Below are 16,419 nucleotides of genomic sequence, written 5' to 3'. Positions count from 1 at the left end.
YCAGAGGCCTTGGTCTAATGGCACAGAATGGAACTCATGGATTGGTTGTAACAAGAAAGCAAAAAATTCCTAAGCAGTTATGAGGCATATATTTTCTAACTAGCATTCTATGAATAAATATCCAAATTCAAAGCCACTCACGCAAAGTTATGTTTTATTAAGCCAAGTTTACATCTGCAGCACTTGAGCCTTCCTGTTAAAACGCTAACCTGAGTATTAGCAGATGCTTGTAGGCATSCTACAGTGGTTGCTGTGCAGACTACCAGCATTCCCAGTCAATAGCTTATTTCAATTCGCTTTCTTAAATGCAAGTTTAAACCCATCCAAACACCTACAGGATGAAAAGTCTCTGCCTCCTAATAAAAATGAACTTTCTTCCAAGCTTCACACCCTCCCAGGCAACATCCACATCAGTCATTAGTAAGGTGGAGTAGTTTTCMCTCTCGCATTTGTGATGTTACTTTTCTTTGAAACTACAACAACAATCTCTCTTCTAGTCATTGTATTTCTTCTGTTCTTCCCTACTAATCATCGAGCATTGGCTAGACAGACTTTTGATCTGGCAAGTATGACAGTTCTTCTGTTCCATTAATTGAGACACAGRCCCATTCCACTCCCCTACTTAGCTAGATTTTATCCCTAATTCATGCTTGCACTATAAAAACTTGCTTTATAAAATCTTTTCCTAATAGATGCTTCCACAGAAGAAAATCTGAAGCAAGGGGTACCTTCTTTCCACAGGAAAAAAAACTTGAAACAAGGGGTATTAYTCATACGCCAGTGAGCCACCCTGATTCTGTTATTCTCCAGCACATGAAACAAGTTGGGAAGAACCATGAGGAACTCCTCAATATTACCTGAATGTCAGTGCGAGGTCCTCAGCTGGAACCTTGCTTTGCGGTTCTAATTGTCCATTTTCTGTCTGTTTAGTGGTGCCCAGTTTGTTTTTCATATCCAGTGAAGACTGGCTCTCCTGTAGAGAAAAGGGAAAAAAAATTCTTCAACACTGTACTAAGAATCTGGAACTTTGTTCCTTGAGACCAGTGATGAAGGCCTGTAAACTGGAGTTATACAATGTAGCCCACAAAAGCCATGAGGCAAGGAAAGAGTCTCAGTAAGGTATGTTCATCCTCTCAGGATGCAGTGTTTCCTGAAAGGAAGGAATGGTTCTTGTAACAACAAGCAGAGACCAGAGACTGTAATAGCACATAGACTACTGAACACTGCCCCGAGAGAAAATGTTTTCTGTGTTAAAGCTATTGATAGAATCCATGGCACAGTGACCTAGGAGACAACTCAGTTTTTAAAAATAAAGGTGATGCTGGATTTGTTAAAGGGCTGTAAAATAACAGCAGAGCATTTTAAAGTGGCTAGAATTCAAATTCTTCCTACAGAAGAATCATGAAGCTTCTCTGGAAGTTTTGATGAATAAATCGGTGAAGAGGGAAATGGATAACTCCAGCTGCAGTTATCCAGCAGAGAGTCTTTCTGTCAGGGTGAGACGGCTGCAGCCAGCTACACAGCTCTCCACTCCACCTCTCTGCCTCCCAGCCCCATGGCACTCACCATGCTCAGCTCACGGGTTCTCTTCCCAATTTCCCTTTCCACCTGGTGTAGCTCCAAGCTCAGTTGTTCACTTGAGATCATCCCAGGCCACTTGGGAGGTGGGGGTGGGGGCTGTGGTTGGCCTGCCAGGGTAGTCGCCTCCCTCTGCAACAGCAGCCTGTTACTAACAGCCTAAATGCATAAAGCCAAGCACATACACAACTGAGCACACAACACCAAGCACTAAAAGGGCACTAAGCCATAAGTCTGGAGTATTGCCGATTTGCAAAACCAAGGCCTTCTCCCTCMTTGCTTAACAAGATCTCAACAGAAATAATTTCCAATGCAATTGCAAATGCTTCTCTTGCATGCAACCAAAAGTCTTTAATAATCAGTGTTAAATACTCTACTGCAACAAATTTGCATGGCTTTTCCCTACAGACCTCTCCCTTCTCAAAATTAAGGCAAGGTACATCAACAAAAACACCATTCTTTTTTGTGAGCTATTTGCTGAACAAAAGTTAATGGCAGATAAGCAAATCCACTGCCTGGAAATTAGAAAGAGTTTCACGGTAGCAGAACTCATCAAATCTCTACAATATAATTCAGTATCATTACAACTTGTATAAGACATCCTGAGAGATGTGGACATCAATATGCAGCTCTCCACTGACCCAGATCAGGAAGCACAGGAACAGAGAGGCTCAGTGGACTACAGCAACAGCAGTGCCTGCGAGTTGCCAAAGTTTGAGCATTAACCCTCAAACGCTGATGGATTAAAKTGGGCTTGCTGACAAGCTTTTGGCTCTTTCTATCTGACTCAATCTCTCTGTGAGATTATTGCCCCTGCTGCAGAAATAAGGAGTCAGCTCAGCTCCTGACCTCATTCAGTTTACACATTTGATGTATTAAAGCAAACTAACATCAACTTAAGTTCTTCAAAATACAGCAGGCTGTAACCCACGGCAGTTTAGGAACTCAATGCGTGAGTGCTTCAACTGTCTGCTCTGGGAGCAGCAAACAGAGAGGAGCTTTATGGTAACCACATCAGCCACTCCAGAAAGCTAGTAATGTCTAGGAATCAGTCCCACATGTAAGAATACGCAAGCTGTACATTGAAACACAGAGTACACACTGTCCGCTACTTCCCACAGTCAGAATGTCTAGTTGGTCTGAAAGTACAAACGCTTAGCTGGTTGAGAAGAAACAAAAGAATACAATTCTTTATGCTCAAATTTTGATTTATGCAATCACAACAACACTGTAGTAGCTAAATTAACAAAGCCGTACGGATTTTAAGTATTTAGCTCTGTCTTTGAACACAAGAGCTAAATTCAAAGCTGTTTTTCAAAACAACTGCTTAGCTTTAACAGATTCAAATAATGCTAAATCAAGGTTCAAAACTCAACTATATGAGGTTTAACACTGACACAATCACAGTGATAATAAGCAGGAGAGGCAGGCCACTGAAGGGTTTTGAAACTTTCCAATACTCCTCCATTATGGCAAAGGCAGACATGCAAAATTTAAAACAGTTTCTTCTCATTCCCAAACAAGGACACAAGTTATGCTTCAAGTAATACAAATGCATACTACTTGCGATTGCTGTTGCCATTTATAAATTGCAAGCTCTTAGAACAAATCTGCAACATCCTCTCCTTTATAACACAGGTTCTCAGATAACCACAGCTTCAGTAGAAGCTGCTTTTCACTATTTATACCAATTCTTTCCAGGAAAACATTAACCTGAATGGTTGTCGAGGTAGTCAAGCTGAATATCTTTAATATCTACTTGCTTAATACTTACGGCTTGTGCTACTTGGAAAGAAAAGGGCACAACAAAGCCAAACATGACAYGGACGAAGGCCTTAGCTTCGTGAACATAATATCAGACATTTTCAGAGGCACTAAAGCCAAGATGAACAGATTATATCTACCCCAAGAAAGTCTGCCTCTGAGTTTACGGGTGAAAARAAAGAGAGAGAGAAAGCAAGCAAGCATGAATGAGCACACAGCACATATAGAACCACGGTGTTGGTTTGTTTAACTTGAAGTGCAGGGAAGTTTCTGCTGCTAAATACAAAGGTTTACACCTCTGTCATAGTCCTGATGCTCTGCATCACAGAATTAAGAGCTGTTACTAAACTGCATTACATAGAAGAATCACCGCCATACAAAAGGTGGCTTTGCTAGTTTCGTCTCTCTCCCTATCTTTCACCACTCTTTCAAGACATCTGTACCAACCTCTAGTCCTCTCATTTGTGTCTGCTGGCTAATCTGATGGTCTACTTGCTGAAGCTCCATCCGTAGCTGCTGCTCCCGCTCAGCTGAGGGTAACTGTTTTCCATGACCAGCCACATCTGACATGGACAGYCTTTCCCTTTGGGATCAGAAAAGGAATCACAAGTAAAGACATTATCTCCAAAAGGTTTCAATCATTTTGGCAAAGAAGGAACTAGACAAGAAGAAAATCTAGAGAAAGGGAAAGAAAACAAAAAACCCYGCAAACATTCCTACCTGTCATTGAAACGTCCCTGAGAAGGTATATTTTGATGAGGAGAGTATGGAGAGCCTCCCCAGCCACCATGAGTTCCATAAGGACTGTAGTCTGCCAGGGAACAGAGAGAAAATGATGTTGCAATGCTACAGAACAATCCTTTAAGTAATTCAAGCATTACACAGAACTGGACACACATTAAAAAATAACCAGGTAGATCAGATCTCTTTAAGAGTAAGGAAGTCTAGTGTTTCTTCTGCTGAAATGAGGAAAAAAAAAAAGTACTGACTGCACGGGCATAATGCACAACTCTTCCTGCACGTCCAATTAGATCTGCTAGAGCATTTCTCAGGGAAGGAAAACAAAAATAAATAAAAAACACAAAAACTTTACAACCTCTCCAAGTAATCTGTTCCAATATTCAACCACCTTCACAGTTTAAAAAAAAAAAACCGTTTTTCTTATGTTTGGACAGAATTTCCTGTGTTTGTTTGTGTCTGGTACCTTTCATCCTGTCACTCTGCACCACTGAACTGAGAAGAGTCAGCTCTGTCGTCTTTTTATCCTCTCAGGAGGCTTACTGATACTGGTAAGATCACCCTGAAGCCTCCTCTTCTCCAGGCTAAATAGTCCCGTCTCTCTCAGCCTCCTGACGTGAGGGATGCTCCAAGCCCTTAATCATCTTTGTGGTCCCTTGCTGGACCAGTACATCCATGCCTTTCCCGTATGGCAGAGCCCAGCACTGGAATCAGGACACCACATGTGGCCTCACCAGTTGTGATTGAGGAAGGTGGTCATTCTCCTCTACCAGCTGGCAATACTCTGCCTAATGCAGCCCAGTATACCACTGCTGGTCTTTAATGCAAGGGCACTTCACTGGCTTGTTTTCAATGTGCCCATCAGGACCTTCTGGTCCTTCTCTGCAAACCCCAGTACAGGACTCTACACTTCCCTCTGTTAATCTTCATGAGGTTYCTCTCTGCCTGTTTCTCCAGCCTGTTGAGGTCTCTRAATGGCAGCACAGCCCTCTGGTTTATCAGCCACTCCCCCCAGTCTTGCGCCCTCAGCAAGCTTGCAGATGATACACTCGGTCCCATTGTCCAGGTCATTAATAAACAGACTGAACAGTACAGGCCTCAGGATTGACCACCGGAAGACACCACAAGTGACTGGCCTCCAGCTGAAATTTGTACTGCTGATCACAACCCTTCCAACCTGGCAGTTCAGCCAGCTTTCAACCCACCTCACCATCTGTTCATCTAGCCTAGAATTCATCAGCTTGTCTACAAGAATGTTATAGGAGACAGTGTCAAAAGCCTTAGCACAGTCAAGGTAAACAATATCCTCCCCTCATCCACCAAGTCAGTCATCTCATTGTAGAAGGCTATGAGGTTGGTTGAGCATGATTTTCCCTTTGTAAATCCACGCTTTCTATTCCTGTTCACCTTCTCGTCCCTCATGCGTCTGGAAATTTATTCCAGGATTAGTTGCTCCATCAGCTTGCCAGGGACTGAGGTGAGGCTGACTAGCTTGCAGGTCCTTGGATCYTTCTTCTTGCCCTTCTGAAAGACAGGGGTGACAATTGCTTTCTTCCAGTCCTCATGAACCTCTCTCAATTACCATGCCCTTGCAAAAGAATCGGAAGTGGCTTTGCAGTGACATCAGTCAGTTCCCTCAGCACTTGCAGGGGCATTCGACCAGGGCCCACAGTCTTGTGTATGGTCAGTTTAAATGCTCCCTGCCTTAATCCTCCTCCACTGAGCRTGGATCTTTGTTGCTTCRGACCTTCCCTGAGGTCTCAGGGGCTTAGAATATCTGGAGAATGATCTTACCAGTAAAGACTGAGGCGAACAAGGCATCAAGTATTTTGGCTTTTTCCATGTCCTTTGTCACCGGGACCTTGCTCCATTTAGCAGCAGATCCACATTTTCCTTAACCTAATTTTTGCTGTTTATATACTTGTAGAAGCCTTTCTCGTTGCCTCACCACATGTGGTCCCTCACCACATTCAGCTTCAAGTAGTTTTGACTTTCCTAACCCCATCCTGACATTCTTAGACAGTGTCYCTATATTACTTCTGAATCTTCTGTTCCTGCTTCCACCTCTTAGTAYACTTCCTTTTTATATTTGAGTTCAGTCAGGAGCAACTTGATCCACACAAGCCTCCTACTACCTTTGCTTGAATTCCTGCTTGTCAGGATGAAACATTCTTGAGCTTGGAGATGATCTTGAGCATCAACCTGCTTACTCAGTACACCTTAAGAAAGAGGCCAGCTTTTGGAATTAGATGTGCAGTCATACTATMGTCACAACTACTGTAGAACATTAACTATTCCCAGTTTATTGGTTTTGCTTGACAATAATTAAAACAATGGTTGCATTAAAACTGCAGGAACAGCTACTTATAAACTGAGTGCAGTACAGTACTTATGATGYTCTGCTATTTTATAGTTGAAAAAGCAGTAATTCTATTGAATTTACTGTAGTAAAAATCCAGAAAAGCCTTATCTCAGAGGGACTAGCAGAATAAAATTACTTTTCCAGAACAACACAAATCAGCATCAACACATGCAGAATATGAGCACAAATCTTTCTTCGGAACAGGAAGCAGTGGCAGCCCTTTTCTTGGGGCTTCCTGATCTCCCACAAGCCTAGAGYCGTTTTGGTGGCATAGCATATATCTCATCTATATTTTTGACTAAAGAAACAARTTTTTGCAGGGGCTTGTGCTATAATACTAAAGAAAACGAGAACCTGCAACACTCAGGAACATGCATCATACCTGAAATGATAGATTTGGTGGAAGCTCCCTGAACCGCCATGGCCTGCATGGGACCAGAATTCTGGTACATCGCTTTGGAAGTACGAGAGATAGCCCCAAATCTCGATATAGTTGGTAGGTCTCCAAACGGAATGAGGTCATCATCACCAGTCTCTGCTGCTCTTCTCTGCATGTCTAATCGCTGGTCACGCATAGCTTTACTATCTACGTTCTAGACAAGAGAGGGAAAAGGCAATCAAGAACTAAATCAGAAGAGAACAAGAACACATTCTTAGGATAAGCTGGARCCAACATTGATAGAGAACCAATACTGACAGGTCTTTTATGTATGATTCTCTTCGTCTTTCTACAAGTCTTCCTGCTCCGTAGTTCATAACTAACTCCACTGTTAAGAGCCAAAGCCTCTTTAATGGTCCACCTTAGTGAGAGGGCTGCTGCTAGCACCACTGTGAGATAGCGCATGATTAATTGCTACCACACCAAGTTAAAGCAGCAGCAGCTAAAAACAAATTAGGACACAGAAACATGAGACAGAAGGGGAAAAACTCCAAAATAAAGTCAAAGATCAGTAGGCAACGAGGAATACATCCTCCTTCTAAAGTCCAAAGGCAATTCCTCTGAAACCTAGAAGTTATGGCCTAACAGACTGCAGATGACTTGTATGGGAATTACTTAGTATAGTACTTAATTAACGTATCTTGTACATCTTTCCACAGTCAGATTTTTCTTTAAGTAGTAATACAATTCATCCTAGTTTCTAGCTCAGCCTCAAACTCTGAAAGTTTAGAGAGTCAGTATATGAGCAAATGAGATGTTATCTATCCCATAACTATAGTAATTTCCTTTATGACTTCTTGGCAAAATGTARAGAGGTGCACAGGAAACAAGTTTGAGTTAGCAAGTATAAGTCAGCTTGGTTGAACTTACTTAGAAGAAGCAGATTGCCCTAGAGATTTTCATTTTAAAAGAAAATTAAAAAAAAAGGCTTTGTTAAAGTTAGGGAAATAACTGCAGAAGTCATCCAGATTGAGGAACTTCCAAATAGGAGTCAAACGGTTGTTTCTATAAATTAAGGGGGGGGGAAAAAAAAGCTACCCCAAAAAAGAAAAAAAAATAGAGAATGTTTCAGACTTAAATACAGGAACAATCACTATATCCACACAAACACAAGAAGAGTTTAGAAATAAAAAGAGTCAATAACAAATGGATATTGACAGCCAGTAACAAGATAGCTTTAGTATTTGATTAATTTATTTATTGGCTGTCAGCAAATGTAACACTAAGAATTAACAAAATTCAGTTACACCTTGCTAAAAGAAGTCAAATAGTAGCAGAGAGTAACATATGGCAAAAAGAACAAGCGGGGCTACTACATAAAAAGCACTGTCTAAATGTTTAAAAATAACATCTGCAGAGTCCAAATCAAAACTCTGTACAAGCTTTTAGTAAGGATAATAATTGCCAACAAGAAAAGCAAGCTAAACAGGAATAAGGGGGTGAAAACAGAAGTTACAGCTGAGCAGGAAACTAAACTCAAGAAATTTAACATGCTGAAGTTGACAGCATCCACTCTTTTTTTTTTTTTTAAATCATTTTCATGAACTCCAGGGTTATGCACTCTCAAATGATACTACTCTTATTCATAAAAAAAGGGAATCTCATATGAGCAATGGAAAGGAAGAATGAATTCATTTGCCATCTGTGAAGAATGTCTCACAAAAATTTATTCCTGGGAGGCAACAAAAACTAAACAGCAGCAGAGGTCTATGATCTATGAAAAAAGAGGCTTTTTCTCCAGCTCCAAGAGAGGCATCTTCTGGGTACCATATTACCTCTCTTAACTGAGTACCAGGTTTTTTTGTACAGCTTTTTAGCAGCATGGATGAAACACTTAAGACTTGTCTGCTGGTTCCCTAAATTCCTGGATGTCCCACTTGGACAGCAATAGCCAATTCCACATATAGTCTCGACACTTCCTCAAGGCTGAATGTGGAAGTGTTATTACTCAYGGCAAACGTGTTGTGTAGGATAGAGCGCAGACAGATAAATAGAACTGAACCACTTTCCAAAGCTGCATATGAAATGCTTTTTCAGCATTTTGTTGCTTTGCTTTTTCTGGGAGGAAGCCTCGTTCTTGCTCCTATTTCATGCAYCTCCTTTGAGACCTGGCAGGAAAGCTATTCAGTGGACAGAAATCAGCTGCGTTTAATTCCAATAAAACAGAGGGGGGAAACGAGGAAGCCTGCTTGTGTGCAATGAGGAGGAGAAGCTGGACAGAAAAATCCTATGATTTAGTTAAGTGGTTGCAATAGGTAAGCACCTGTCCTAGCGGAAGAAGCAGAGAACAGAAGAATGAGTACGGAGGAATGAGAAAAGAAATCCACCTTCGTCCCCCTCTGCTCGCGCCCAAGTCCCCTCGGGCTTTTGCCAAAGAGAGACCATCATGACAGCAAAAACGTGGATGGGAAGTGAGGGAGAAAAATAAAAGCACCTCTGTAAAAATCATCCCTCACACAGAACGAATGTCTCTAGAAACATGTACTTCTACTTGCACAGGCTACCAGCACACTTCACATTCTGAAGGAGCAAACAGAATAGTGGTGGTATTTCATAAGCATATTTATTCCTTTTACCTACACTTACGACTCCCAGTAATGATACCCCAGCAGTCTCCTCTTTTTGCAAAGCTGACCTAGTCAAAATGCAGCAACATAGAATAAGAGCACTCCTGGACACTAGAAAGTCCACACTGACACACATGCAGTCCACACTTTGGTGTGGGACTCCATGTGCACATCGAAGGAGARTCAAAAATTGCTCTCAAGAGGAATCAGTCTAGTATCACGTTACTGGGCATCTGTTATCATGCTTTTCTCAAAAGTTTCATTCAAGTTTTGAGCATTCTCATGATCATAAATTAAAAAAACAAACCCCTAACCTTCACGTGAAAGCTAATCAAACACTCTTAACAGTGGTTGCAATCACCATGAAAAGAATTAATGGGAGAAACTTAAGTCAGTAAGGGCATCTCCCTCTGACAGGAGAAGCTTCTCCCTCCTTCCCCTCCCAACCCCGCCCCCCCCCAGAAGAATTAACAAACTACCAGTAAAAAGTCCTTTTTTTATTTATTTCAAGTCTAAAGAAAATCATGGCAAAACCCATCTTGCTGTCTGTGGCTTTAGAGCAGAGTGGTTAGTGTGGATCTATATCCAGAATCAAAAGAAAAAACAAACAAACAAAAAAAAAAAACAGCTACACAGATGTAGGATTATTAGTAAGTTGGAAAGCAGAGCATTCTGTACACCTGCAAATGCCCATCTTTGAGGGCAACACACTTTCGTGCTGAAATACAAGCACTACTATCATCCTGGAGAGCAAATCAGTCCTTTCCAAGCCCCACAAATATAAACTTTTCCTTCTTTGTTCCCCTACGTACCGCCATCTCCACACTCCTTGCTGCCACAACATCTTTGGGTTTTGCATCTTTGGTTCCAATGTAGGAGCCGATGGTGTCACACGACCAAGGAGAGTACTGGCTATAGTCGTTGCCTTTGTATTTCCCAGCTACCTTCAGGTCTTCGTCCAAGTACTGTACAAAAACAAATATCTGGTTCCGTAAGTGAGGGGAAGGAGCAACTCCACAGCCACTATTTTAGTTCAGCAGCAGCTAACTTGAAAACCAACACCAGAATTACTTTTTTTTTTTTTTTTTATTGAATACACCACTATCTAGAGGTAGGCCACAGCAAGCATAAAATGTGTGAAATTCTGATCACCTGGCTATACTCCCAGTGCTGACTGTTCACTTGGCCAGTAGGAAAGTGATATTTTTGACCTTGGTTGAAAAAAGCAGATTTCGATCAAGCTGTTAGTTAACTGTAACCATATCAGGAGTAAATGAAACAAGTCCAGTGACTGGAAAGATTGAATATTTCTATTAATAATGGCTCAAGCTAGCACCTGGTTGCACCAAAACCAGATAGCTTGAGACCAGCAGCAGATCAGAAAACCAACTTGAGAGATTACAGATTACACTGTAAGGAGTTTCTCCAATAAGGAAGCACAAAAATCTTCCTGAAGAATTTGCCATCACTATGTGCTGCTCTAACTTTGTCATCTTCACCTGCCAACATGTGCAATCTCTATTTTCCAACAATGCTAGCCAGTCAAAACTCTGTCAAAATATGCTTACCTCCTCTGAATGGAAAGTATGAGGCAAGGTTGGTGAAGGTGCAAAAGGAGGGGGAGAAATCACCTTCCTCTCCTCTAGTTGGGCCATGATCTCTTTCCTTCGACGGTGAAGTTCATCCAGGCTGGGATGAGGCTGAGACGAAGACAGAAACGTGTTACAAAGCCCCTGAGGTTAAAATCAMTCAGTTTCATATAGAAACTACCAGTGTTCCTACACTGCCTGAACTGTCAGTTCAAGAATCCCCCAAAGGCAGAGAACACAATTTTTAGGCAAAAAATATTAGATACTGAACTAACCCAGTGTTCTCAACTTTAAAATCATTAGTCTTAACTTACAGGTAGCTTAACATGACTATCTGTTCCAATAAGGCAAAGTTGCCACTGGAATAATATRTGTGTTCCAGCATGGCAAGTCCCCTTTTCAGTCATATGACAACAACAGGGTAGCACTTTACCAACCATAATCCAGCCTTAGTTAGTTTGGATATATTTCACCATAGAATTAAACCTGCCAAAAATATGTTAAAACTGATGAGGTTATAAGCTAAATTAGAGAAATCAGTAACAAAAAAAAGAAGTTTCCTAGGACTCAGCAATTTGATTCAAAGCCTTTAATCTGAACACCAGCTAGGTAAGTCTAAGCACCTATTTCCAGCTGATGATTTACTGAAACACGTTTCAACTCTTCCTGTGATGACTCTCCAATTAGCAATCTCCAAGTACGGAAAATTTGAAAGAGTAGAAATTCTTGTTCCTTTATCAAGGAGTATGTGCTTGCAAAAAAAATAGATACACATACACATGCACTTAGATGCGGAGATGGTCCGTTAAGGATGGGCCACACAGGAATGCACATATTACCATTTGCACACATTATATTTAATCTGCACTAGGAAGAGTGCAGCCTTTTCCAGCAGTGGATGGTCTAATATGGCCCAGGCTTGTCCAAGCAGAGACTTTATCACATTTCGCTACTTCAAGCRGTAAGCCACTGCTTGCTCTTTTACTAGTTAATGTCACTACAAATGCTGAGTTCAGCAGTAACTAAATTGTTTTCCAGTTTTTGGTCAGCTCAGTCAAATGTACCCCTTCTTAAAGTTCAACACTTCCAGTTGCTCACAAAAACATCACCACCTTAGTGCAGAAACATTCAATTTCCTCAAGTAATTTACATTTTCTCTCTCAAGAGTAACTACAAAAATACAACATGAAAGCCGTACTCTGTGGCACGAAGGTCTGATCTGACTGAGATGTGGAGCCACCTGGCAATAACCCTCCATTTGCTGGTATCTGTCCCTGGATTCAGGTACGTAGGAGGGCACAGCTGCCTGTGGAATTTCGATGGGTACCGGGTTTCCTCGGACAATCTCCTCTTGCTGATACGGCTGGACAGGGGGATACACGCGACGGCTGTCATAGTGCGGTGGGTATATGGGCTGTCCCATAGGAGGATACTGCTGCGGCTGTGTGTACTGCGGGCTCACCACACGATCCTGAAGGTAAGCCGGGTAATGGTCTAAATAAGGWGGACCAGGTTCAGGAGCTGATGGAGGAGGTCGCACAAAGCGAGACATGCACTGAGAAGACTGAGTAGGATAGTAAACTCCTGAAATTAAGCAAGAGTAAAAACAATAAACAAGATGCAGAAACTGATTATGACAACTGTTCACAAAGGTATATTGTTCCAGTCTACAAGCATCATGAAAAGCATCACATTTATTGTTTGTCCCCGTTGCCTAACTGCTATTTCTACTGAAAAGTTAACCAAAGTAAATCTTGAAGCAGCAATAGGTGGATCTAAAGCCAAGGAACGCTCTTTAATTAACTAAACCAGATACTAAAAAGGAGCAAAGATCAGAATACCTGGAGGAAAAGAGGCAAGACTGAGCCTGCCACAAATGCCTGACAAGTACTGCTTTACTCTATTTCACTTGGATCATGCACAGGCCAAAAAGAATGACTATTTGTCCTATTTGCTATAGGCCAAAAAAGAAAGACTTGCTAGCACACCGGGGGTGTGGGGGGTGGGAAATCACTAGAATGTCCCTTCAGGTTGACATGAATGTTTTTGGCTAGACAAGACCTAAAGGAATAGGCAAGATTAGCCTGTACATCTTTGTCCATGCAATTAAAATTCAGTTTTCCCCATTATACCAGAGCCACCCCCTGCATAAAGAGACACAGATTAACGACAATTTGAAGACATCAAAAGATTTGTTCTACCTCTTGAACAGTATTTAAAGAGAGAAAAAAAAAAAGCAGCTTCGGTACTGTGAAGCATCAAAGATTTCTAGAGCCACACCTCCTACTTTTACTTGGAGGTTTCAGTAATTTATGTGCTATTTTTGGATAATCTGAAAACATGCACAGACATGTGTACATTATTAATGATAAATGYATAACATTGTGGACAGCTCAGATCTCCCTTTGTATACAAAGATCAAAGTTGTTTCTTCAGAATGTTCCACAGTTTTCTCAAAAAGTCTCCTCCTCCCTCTAGAACATTTTCTTCTCCTTTCCACTTCTTTCCCTTTCACACTAATTTCATTTTATTTCAGTTCTCTCCCACATTATGCTACACGATACAAATCATGCCCAATCTCCATTTTTTGGTGCCTAGCCCTTATGTTTTAATTGTCTCTATCCATCACATGAATACACAGACATTGCTGAAATACTGATACACTTCTCATTAAGGACATTAAGTACTTTTACCCCTCAAGCATAAACCCCTCTGCTGGTTAAGCATTATTTCCATTCTGAGCTAAACTGAGTTAAATAATTGAAAAATTGAGTCAAACCGATTTCCCACATTTACAATCTCTGATCTAGTCTACTTTTTGAAAGAATTAAAGAGGAAGGGTTTACTGGATGAGTACAATCCTCTAACACAAGTGAAAACAGAGTCCTCAGTCAAGACATAAACCTGTCAGCATGCAGCTCACCACCTCTGGCAACACATGTTCTGCATTACGGGCTGAAGTATACCTGTACAACACCCTGATATGCCAATTTCCCATTTTGTTACACAATTCCAAATTCCCATTTTATTACACAATTCCAATTCCCCATTTTATTACACAATACCCCCGGACTATAGGCATTAATGTATGTAAGTAAACACCAATATAAGGGCCAAAGTAAACATCAAGGTGGGCAGAAACAACAAAATCACTATCGAAATCCAGGACAATAGAGAGCTTGGCCTCAAACCTACCTTGCTGATAGGGTGCTGGCTCAAACGGAGGGGCAGCTCCTCTAGGATCTTGATAAAAAATATCTGCTTGCTGAGTATTATATAGTTGAGAGCCTCGTGGTACCATTTGCAACTGCTTCGTGACAGACACTGAAGGCAGATCTGTTGGTGCCCGAGTGGGCACAGGATGAGGGTTCACCGGTAAAGCAGAAATAGAGCTCTTGGGGACAGGTTCCAGCCTAAAGAGCAGAAAGACAGCATTGCCTGTTAAGATATGATGYAGTTTACTATAATTTAAAACACTGTTTTTTGCCTACATTCCACTTTTTGAAGACTTGCAACACCTCCAATTAAATAAATAAACCAGGAAGTCAAGCTTTAATTTAGCTTTAGTTTTCTATTTCATCATTTAATCACTATGAAACAAAACCAACCCCGTTCTGTTTCCTTTCTAGAGTTGTAGGTTTTAGAGTTTTTCTAGAATTCTAGGTTTACTTTTTTTCTACTGCACATTTACACACGTGATGCTTTGAACAACAGTTAGGAAGACCCGTACAAGTCAGGAGGGGATCCAGGGGCACTGCTACTCAGATGGTCCATCTTCCCTGGCTTCAGAGTGGTTTCGTAGCTGGAGTCAGTCCCTCGGGAAATGAGCTGCGTCACGGTGCTGCCTGTTGACACAATTCCATTTGGCAGAGCAGAGGTTTTCCTACTGGGCAAGTCCACTCCCCCTTCATCCGAGAGGATAGCTCCTGAAGGCAGGCCCACCTCATTCAGCTGGCCCAAGGAGGCACTCAGCGGTCTTCGGGGAACCAGACGTTTGTTCATTTTACGAAATCTTCAGAAAAAGAAATCATATGCCAAAAATTGAAATAAAAAAAAACTAAATAAAATTTCAAGTTTGTTTTTTAAAAAAACACAGATGCTACTGAAAGCTTTAATTCACGTTTCCTATAGATTTGTGAGAAATGTATTGCCAATATTTGAACTGTTGATAAATGTTTCAATTAGAAGAACAAATACCTGTCACACTAAGGATGACTGTTAATGACAAAGTACACCAAGTAGTCAGAATTAGGCTTCCCACTGGAAATTTAAAACTTTATTTCCTGTACATGTACCAAGACAACTACAGGGAAGAAAAACAAAAAACAAACAAAAAACATACCTACACACCAGTAAGAATCACAAACTGTACAACTATTTTATTCAGACTAGACTAACAGTAGAAAAACTAAAAGGGAAAGAAGAGATGATGAAAAGATTTCCTTTTGCACCATTAGTCCAATAATAAGTCATGTTTTTTGTACCACGTGGTATCATCTTTTAAAACACAGGCTGTCAAGATTTAAGTATACGCACCAATACGCGCCTTACGCTATTCACATTGTTTGATAAATCAAGTGGTTTCAGAGAAAAAAACTCCAAAAACACTGTAGCCCTAGAAAAAAATCTAACCACCTCTGATAAAAGTCTTAGCAAACATGAGCTTCCTAGCGTTCCACAAAGATTAGCAGACTGATGGTATCGGACCAGCAAAGAGAGCAAATTCCAGAGCTGAAGGTCCTCCACTAAATACCCTGCCCTTAGCGGAGATATCACGACACAAGTGGGAGGGCGTATGCGTTAGTCCAAGTGCTTCCACTACTTACACTGCAGATCAAGAGGCTGTTTCCTACGCAAGAGGACTTCTAAAGGGTTGAACCCAACACTCCTAATGATGTCTAATAAGCCAAGTGGGACATTAACGAGGAGAAGAGAACACACGTTATTGCAGGAAATGAAAATGGGGTAATTAAACTATTACTACCACAACACAGGGCCAAAAGGTTGCTTTTTTAAAGAAGTATAAGACTGTTATAACAGAGTCAGATAAATAAACATAACCTTGCTACACAGATCTGGGTTGTTCATCTTTAAGATGGACAGCACTGGAACAGGTTACCCAGAAAGGTTGTGGAGTCTCCATCTTTGGAGATGTTCAAAAGCCATCTAGACAGGGTCCTGGAAGCCTGCTACTGGTGACCCTACTTGAGTGGGGAGCTTGGACTAGACTATCTCCAGAGGTGCCTTCCAAACTCAACCATGGTGTGAAGAGTTCATAGGTGAGAAGGATCAATCTTTCTTGAGCTGTATTCCTAGTTTTTCATCAGCACACCAATTCCTGCCTGGATTAAACTTTAACCAAATAAACAAACTGTAAATTCA

General features: G+C 41.2%; 1 protein-coding gene and 1 long non-coding RNA gene across 12 annotated transcripts in view; both read right to left on the bottom strand.

The window, feature by feature from the left end:
* The window catches only part of LOC146598839 (uncharacterized), a 186,506-nt gene that overhangs the window by 48,771 nt on the left and 121,316 nt on the right, over positions 1-16,419 (bottom strand). The window lies entirely within an intron of this gene.
* RC3H1 (ring finger and CCCH-type domains 1) overlaps positions 1-16,419 on the bottom strand; it is a 55,188-nt gene that overhangs the window by 8,390 nt on the left and 30,379 nt on the right. For 2 of the 5 annotated variants that reach the window (XM_085299636.1, XM_085299638.1), the window contains exons 10-19: positions 14,768-15,049; positions 14,233-14,450; positions 12,236-12,621; positions 11,017-11,148; positions 10,261-10,413; positions 6,825-7,035; positions 4,063-4,153; positions 3,790-3,925; positions 1,567-1,737; positions 858-973 (exon numbers count right to left, since the gene is read on the bottom strand). In XM_085299636.1, the coding sequence (XP_085155762.1) occupies positions 858-973; positions 1,567-1,737; positions 3,790-3,925; positions 4,063-4,153; positions 6,825-7,035; positions 10,261-10,413; positions 11,017-11,148; positions 12,236-12,621; positions 14,233-14,450; positions 14,768-15,049 (1,896 nt within the window). The remainder of the gene's footprint in view (positions 1-857; positions 974-1,566; positions 1,738-3,789; positions 3,926-4,062; positions 4,154-6,824; positions 7,036-10,260; positions 10,414-11,016; positions 11,149-12,235; positions 12,622-14,232; positions 14,451-14,767; positions 15,050-16,419) is intronic. The other 3 variants (XM_085299639.1, XM_085299640.1, XM_085299641.1) reach the window with 2 other exon arrangements.

This window comes from Rhea americana, unplaced genomic scaffold (genome assembly GCF_003343005.1).
Source record: "Rhea americana isolate MKP2758 unplaced genomic scaffold, rheAme1 scaffold_151, whole genome shotgun sequence".
Taxonomy (NCBI): domain Eukaryota; kingdom Metazoa; phylum Chordata; class Aves; order Rheiformes; family Rheidae; genus Rhea; species Rhea americana.
This window is presented reverse-complemented; position numbering and strand designations above follow the sequence as displayed.